Source organism: Ipomoea nil, unplaced genomic scaffold (genome assembly GCF_001879475.1).
Source record: "Ipomoea nil cultivar Tokyo-kokei standard unplaced genomic scaffold, Asagao_1.1 scaffold0179, whole genome shotgun sequence".
NCBI lineage: Eukaryota > Viridiplantae > Streptophyta > Magnoliopsida > Solanales > Convolvulaceae > Ipomoea > Ipomoea nil.
Genome location: NW_017616607.1, coordinates 914,148 through 921,902, shown reverse-complemented (window position 1 = coordinate 921,902; position 7,755 = coordinate 914,148). Strand labels below are relative to the sequence as shown.

The following is a 7,755-nucleotide window of genomic DNA, read 5'->3' as shown; positions in this document are numbered from 1 at the left end:
GTATTAGCTTAGAGATTTAAAAAAATAATTTAAAAAATAGCGGATTAATTCACTTTTTATAAAAAGATCAAAATGCTCTCTTATTTAACGTTATTTAAATAGGGTTGTGGATGAAGGATCAAAAATTGTCCTAAATAATACTATGACCAATATAGGATGCTCTTAAAAAAAAAAAAAAAAAATAGAATGACAATTATAAATCTAAGGCCAAAATATAATTAACTCGTATTATCCGGAAGAAAATTGAGCAGAGGACAAATACTGTGTGCGTCATCATGTAGTGACATCCTTAGGTGTAGCAATACTAAAAAATATGGGCGTGCAAATTTTGGATAATTTTTAGTTAACCGATAAATTTCGATTAACCATTTTCGAACTGAACTTTTTTAGTTCGGTTAATGGTTAAAAAATTTCGATTAACAATTAATTTGGTTCGAAAGGTCAGTTAACCGAATTAACCACCGAAATTTCTAATCTTATATATATATATATATATATATATATATATATATATATATATATATATATATATATATATAATAATATAAATATAAATATAAATACTAATTTGAAGTTATAGATGTTTAGAGTTTATAATTCATGTTTTTTATATATTTTGTTATGAATTTATTATGATGTATATTTTATTTTAATTGAATTTATTATTTTAGGTGTTATTTTTAGAATTTTAAATTTTAGCTTTAAAAAGTTCGGTGAATCGGTTAACCGACCGATTAACCGAAAAAGATTTCAATTCGGTGAATTCGGTAGTTCAAACTTCGGTTTGGTTAACGGTTAAAGAAAAAAAAATTGTTTGGTTAAAACGGTTCGATTAACCAAACGGTTAACCAATTGAACACCACTACTAAAAAACAAGCCTCAGTAGGCAACATTAACAAAACTGTGGGCTCAGGAAAAAAATCTAGCTCGAATTCTCTTGGACAGAAGCCACGGGGATTGAATCCAGGTTTGAGCCTGCAAAACTCGCTCCCGAACAATCAAGTTTTAATGACACATCAGCATGGTTGTGTGTTTAATGAGCCTGTTGATCCAGTGAAATTAAATATTTTACTGTCATTAAGCATCCAATGACTCAGATGGACACAAAGCAGGATCGGGCTTGTCTTCGAGCAAGCATAGATAGAAAAGGTGTTAATGACAGTTTGTGTGACCAGGTTGAACAAAGCTCCCAAAAGAAGCCAAATTCTTCTGAATTTGATGGGCAACAAGATGGGGAGATCTCTCAGAACCACAAACTAAATTGGTTTGAAAGAGAAGCCGCAAGGCAAGCACTGCTCAAGGTATAAGTTGACACCTTCTCAAGTCAGAGATAAGCACTCTATCATACACACTTTTGGGCTGTCTGTTGAACTTTCTTTTGGTTATGCACAGATGGAACAGACAATTGAAATCAATGAGAATTCCCGGTTCCTTGAAGATTTGGAGATGTTGAGGGTAGGCCCTGCAGAACAACATAGCCCTCTAAATGAGTCCAGCCCACAACATTCGTTGGATGCTTTAGGCAGTTTCAAATTTACAGGCAGTAATCCTTTATAACAACTCAGTCTGTATATGAAAGAAGATGATGATTTTGAAGAATGCGAGCCGCCACCATCCAACGTTCCAAAAGACACAAAGGATGAAGATGAAGGAGAAATTGATTAGGGTTGGTTCATCTAGTATGCCCAAGTATTTTCACCTATACGGACGAAACATCCCCTCTACAAACTGGCCAGCTCACGTAGAGGAATTCCAGCAGAAAACACCAAAGTGAATGCAATGAACATCAGGGTAAGATGATTGTATGCAGTAAACGTGAAATGGCACATTAAGTTTTTGTCAAAAGCAATAAAATTCAACAATAACCTCTGCTCACAACACAAAATCAAGTCTACTTTGATCTGTTCAAAAAACCTGGATAACAGCAAATATCATCATAAAATCTTAAGACATCCTCTGAGCTGCCTCCTTTTGAAGAAGCCTTTCCTTGGCCTTTGTCCTAGCTTGGGATTTAGACCCCATGATTCCACCTCCCCACTTTTTGCGGTTCTCCTCATATTTGTCATTGAAGTTCGCCTGAAACAACAGATTCATTATTCAAACCCCAATTTAAGTAAAGGGGAACCATGTTCTCAAAAAAAATGTAAAGGGGAACCATTGAAAGGTTGCTATGCATTACAAGTAGATATATACAATTCAACTCTGCTCACCTTAATAGCCTCCAAAATCTTAGAGAACTCCAACTTATCCTCATTCTTCACTGAGGTCAAGCACAAAACTGATGCAGTCTTCTTGTGGACAATCTGGAAGTAGAGTTAAAAAAAAAAAAAAAAAAAAAAAAAAAAAAAAAAAAAAAAAAAAAAAAAAAAAACAACAACATCAGCACAAAAGGATACAAATGAAGCACCGGAAGACATTTAAGTGTTTATGTTTAATACTCACGGAACCCAATCTTGCTTTTCCCTTTACAATGCAGTAGGGAATTTCCATCTTCCTGCACAAGGCTGGAAGCCAGACAACCAGCTCAATTGGGTCTACATCATGAGCAATAACCACCAATTGGGCTTTATTCTGGAAAAAAAAAGAATGAAAATCATTATCAAATAATATTTCCAGATGGTTGGAAAAACACAGCACAGAGAATTTTTATTGGATTGACGAGGATTAAACCTGCTCAATGAGGTAAGTGACATGCTTGAGCCCATACTTAACAACAATAGGTTTCTTCAGTTCAGGGGTCTTTCCCTCACTTTCAGCCTGGGCCCTTTTCAAAAGACGTTCCTTCTTAGCAGCCTTATCCTCAGGCCTGTACTTGAGAAGCATCTTGAAGAGATTCGTTGCTGCAAATTAAGAACATGCATAAGAAACAGAATAATTAAGGAAGTATTATGTGATTCAGCACCCTCACTTATCACTTAACATTCAAATCAAGCACAGTTCATTTATAATATTTGTAACCATTTACAGATTCTAATATCACTTAACATTCAAATCAAGCACAGCTCATTTATAATATTTGTAACCATTTCTAGATTCCAATATCTGTTTTGACAAAACATATAGAATCAGAAGATTTTCCCATGCACACTAGTCAAATAACCAATATTTAATTGCCTACAACAGATACTATTCAACAAATGATATATATACTTTGCAGTTGCTATTTGTGGTTATTTTCTTATTGCTGAATATTAATGGTATGCCATTCTAGCCCAAGATTATTTGATTCTCTTTGCAATTACTGTTGCATTCTTCTTTGTGGTTTAGACTCGATGTCTAGCAGTAAATAGCTCAAGTGGCTAACACTTTAACTATGCCTCATCTTTGAAACCTATTAAATCCCTAAGATTGCCGGTTTACCCACAAACAAGTAGCAGAAACGTCATAAGATGAATTGAAAGCCATCAAGATATAATCAAAGGAACCTTGAGGAATTTGTATTATTAAAGTAATTGGTGCATCAACATAGGAATCCATTGTAACCAAACTCAAATTTTTCCTCAGCAGTAATAAATGTGCTTACAGAGAAATTGTACACAATAAAATTGTAGCTAAATTATGTGACGATGAAATGAAAGTAAACATAGAAATTCAACAGCTAACAAAAGATAAAGATCAAGGAGAGAGCAGACCGACCTAGGTTCTTATCAAGGGTCTTGGAAAACTGGTTGAGTGCTGGTGGGACCTTCAATCGTTGCTTGAGGATCCTCCTCTTCCTTTGAATGCGAACAACTTGCGGCCATTTGACGAATCTGGTAAGATCCTTCTTCGGCGGCAATGCACCTCCGATTCCAAATTGCTTTGGCCGCTTCTCGAATAGCGGGTTCACCACCTTCTCCGGCTTCTTCTTTGCCGCCGCGGCAGAAAGCTTTACACCTTTCTTCGGAGCCTTCGTATCAAAAACAGAAAAAACATGAAAATTCAGTCAACTACACAACGCAGGCAAATCAAATGCAGTAAGAGAAAAGCTCTGTACCATCGCGTAAACCCTAGGTCCCTAAACCACAACCGCAAATCCTCTGAGAAGACCTTATATAGTGATTGTTGATTAAAACCTACACTCCGATTTAACTTGGCCCATTAGCCCAATATCCAAATCCATACTGGATACATTTTAATCCTATAATACGGGCTTTCTTTGCCTGGCCCAAAATAATACCTTTATGATATTTATGGCAAATTACTAGTTTTTTATGCGCATTGCGCGATTGGATAATGCCCATGCATTTTTTTTTAAATAAGTACTTTAAAGTATATTAAGGCAGGATTATATTGAAATTGTTCATGCATAGATAATTGAAGGTTGAATTTGCGTATTTAAATAGGTAATTCTTCTCCCAAAGGTTGAGTCCTCAACTCCAAGGGCCCCCCACACTCCGGCCCGGCAGAGTATTGTGGGAAGTTGTAAATCACGGTGACTCAATGGTTCAGTAGACAGGGCCAAATGCTGATACGCACAAGGAATCTGTCCACTTTGGACATAATTCTCGCACTGCCGCCGCCGAGGTTCAAACGTTGGTCTCTTCTCCCAAATACTACCCACTAAACCATTGAGCTAAGCCCGTGCAGGTTAAATAGGTAATTCTAAGTTTACAAATACAAGATAATATAGTCAAGATTGATTATAATTGTCAATAAAATAATTGTATAGGTATGGTTGAAACCAAATACGGGACATAAGGGAGAACAAATAAAAATTAGGGCATAAAATATTAAATATATACTAATATTGTTTGAGGAGATTTCAACATTAGGATTTGTGGTTAAGTTCTATTAAGACTTTAATATTAGAATTAGATTAATGGTGTAATTATAATTTTATATTAGACGTTAATATTATAATTAGACTAACGGTGAATTAACGGTATTTAAAGGAAAAGTTAAATGGATTGGATAAATTAGAAAAATTTTAAAAAAAATTAAAACCTGAACAATTTGAACCATTCATTTGATTTAATAATTTGGCAGTCATTTTTTTCTACCCAATGTTAATAATTAAATAAATTCGCTGGTCAAATCCGCTAGTATAATCCGCTAACTGCTGATTGTCAAACAAGGACATTGCGAGGTAGTTCTCACTTCAATTTGTTGTGTGATTTGAATACTCTCTTTGTCACAAAATCTCTCAAAGTAGTTAATATGGTTGGTTTTATTAATTATATTTTTTTTAATTTTTTCATGGTATTAATAAAATACTTGGTAAATAAATATATAGCATTATTTTGTATTATAACTTTGATATTTAATTAGAAAAATAGTGCACAAAAAAACATAATAGATAATGTAGTGAATATAATCAATTGATGAATTTGAATGTAAAAATTTTTACATTTGAAAAAAATAAAGACAATTTAACTAATGAAAATATTTCTTTTAATTAATTTATTGATAATTAATAATTTTTTTTCACTGAATAAAGACATTGTAAGGACAATGTAACGAATATAATCAATTAATAAATTTGAATATAAAGAATTTTTACATTGAAGAAAAATAAAGACAATATAACTAATAAAATTATTTCTCTTATTTAATTTATTGATAATGAATAATTTTTTTTTTTGAATAAAGGCATTGTGGACACATAATTCTAAATTAAAGAAATGCATATGTATTATTTTTTGTTGTAACTACTAAATTATTATTTATATATATAATTTAATAAGAGTAAAATAGAGTACTAATTATGCCAACTTTGATTGGGATGAGGTTCGAACCTAAGACCTTTTTTTTTATTATTGAAATTAATGAGTAAGTTAACGGTGAACTATTTTCAAAAAAAAAAAAGTTAACGGTGAACTAACGGCAATTCTTAAAATTTTAATGGAATTAGTAACGATGTGTGGGTATTTTAGGAAATTTAGTGTAAAATTTAAATCTGATCAATCTTTTAATCAATCTGAGCCATTCATTTGATTAAAATCTGTGACCGCCATTTTTTCTACCAATTATAGGCCTAACTCTCTTGGGCTCTTATTAGTATACTAGTTTTTCACGCGCATTGCGCGATTGAGATAATGCCCAATGTTTATATTTTATGAAGTACTTTAAGTATATCAATGCAAGATTATATTAGAGTTGGTCATATGGTCATACATATAGATAATCAAATGTTGAATTTGCTTATTTAAATAGATAATCTAAACTTACGAATGTAAGATAATGCAATTATGATTGATTATAATTGTCACTAAAATAATTTGTTGTAATTTTCTAAATACATAGTCTAAAAATAATAGTGTAAATAATGCTAGTCTAAAAATAATAGTGTAAATAATGCTAGTCTAAATCTAAAAATAATAGTCTAAATAAAATCTACATTTGGTTTAATAAATTTCTCTAAGCCTTCTTAATTCTCTTGAGGGAGGCATTGTCATTCTCTTGATCTTCACCTTCAGTACACATCCTCTTCTTTTGATTTGGTAGTGCGTCATGCTCAATTGTGTTAGTTGTAATATCATAGTGGGAAGCATCATGCAATGAGATTATACTGTAGGAAGAAGTGGATCTGCCTTGTTGCGTATATGCCTGAGATCTTAGTTGTACAACGAACTCTTGATCTTGTAGGCGCTTGTTGATATTTAGGAGTGGTAGTTTTTTCCCCTACATGTTCCATTCATTGTGAGATGTGTGCCATATATTCTCATGTGACAGAATTAAACGAAATATTAATATATTTGTAGAAGGTTCATGAATAGTACCTCTTGTTCTAGTTCCATAACTTGTTTACTTGAATGTAACAACAATGACTCTGCAAGTAGTCCAAATACTGACGCCGCAATGTGCCCAGTTTCATCAACAATTTCCACATCCAATTTGCACCTGTGCATTTTGTAGTTCGTATTTTTGGAATTGGTATGAATGAGTATAGTATTTAATCCTTTGTGTGTGTGTGTGTGTGTATTTTTTGTTAAATTGGTTTGTTGAATTCATACTAACCTTGGAGTACCCACCGCTCTCTTTTCACCACAATGCATACAGTTAAATTGCTGGTCACTTTGTGCAAAAACCTTTTTTAAACAATGGCTACATCCTATATACCAAGTGCTGTTGTTGTCAAGGTTAATGCTGATTTTGCCCTTAATCCAAGCAGGTCGAGACTATAAAATGAAAGTGATTGTTAATTTATATTAGTTTTGAGTAAATATATTTAAAGCATGCTCAATAAGTATTTTACTTACGGGATTAATTGATGGTGGAACGGTAGATATTTTTTTAATTTCTTCTTTTTCTGGATTTGCAAGTTTGATTGCAGCATTGTTGTAGTCTCGGCATCTTTTCAATGCGTCAAGTGTGTCACGATGTTCTTTCGCCCTACATAGACATTTGTAATATTGTGTTTTTCAATATAGCTACGCAAGATAATGATATATTTCGCATGTACATAAATAATTACAAGTATAGAAGTATACCATTCTTTTAGGTGTTCTGCTCTAGGTACCTTTGGTTCAACTAGTATTGTTGAATGAGTTCTTGTGGATAGAGAAATGCCTAGTTTATTCAAGGAATGAGATAATATAAGATTAGGTATTTAAAAAAAAAAATTATACATTTTAAATCTTATTAATAATGAAATATGATTTACCTTTAAAGTGAACCACTGCGATGTAATCCAAAGATATTACAGGGTAGTTTCCTGCTTCAATTTCTTGAGTTATTTGAATACCCTCTTTGTCAACAAATCCTCCCCAAGTAGTTAATATGATTGGCTTCAACCTGTTTTTTTTTTTTTTTTTTTTTTTTTTTTTTTTTTAA

General features: G+C 32.6%; 2 protein-coding genes across 2 annotated transcripts; both read right to left on the bottom strand.

Annotated features, from left to right (window-relative positions):
• Positions 1-1,771: 1,771 nt before the first annotated feature.
• On the bottom strand, positions 1,772-4,021 carry LOC109178907 (60S ribosomal protein L7a-1-like). The gene is made up of 6 exons (XM_019328464.1): positions 3,977-4,021; positions 3,637-3,889; positions 2,671-2,840; positions 2,443-2,571; positions 2,211-2,303; positions 1,772-2,076 (listed from the first exon to the last, which is right to left on the bottom strand). The coding sequence occupies exons 1-6, from the start codon at positions 3,977-3,979 to the stop codon at positions 1,945-1,947; spliced, it is 780 nt and encodes a 259-aa protein (XP_019184009.1). The 5' UTR covers positions 3,980-4,021; the 3' UTR covers positions 1,772-1,944.
• Positions 4,022-6,339: 2,318 nt separating this feature from the next.
• On the bottom strand, positions 6,340-7,198 carry LOC109179299. Its single transcript, XM_019328807.1, has 4 exons — positions 7,182-7,198; positions 6,940-7,100; positions 6,702-6,822; positions 6,340-6,603 (listed from the first exon to the last, which is right to left on the bottom strand). Exons 2-4 carry the CDS (start codon positions 6,975-6,977, stop codon positions 6,340-6,342), a joined length of 423 nt encoding a protein of 140 aa, XP_019184352.1. The 5' UTR covers positions 6,978-7,100; positions 7,182-7,198.
• Between the last annotated feature and the right edge of the window lie 557 nt (positions 7,199-7,755).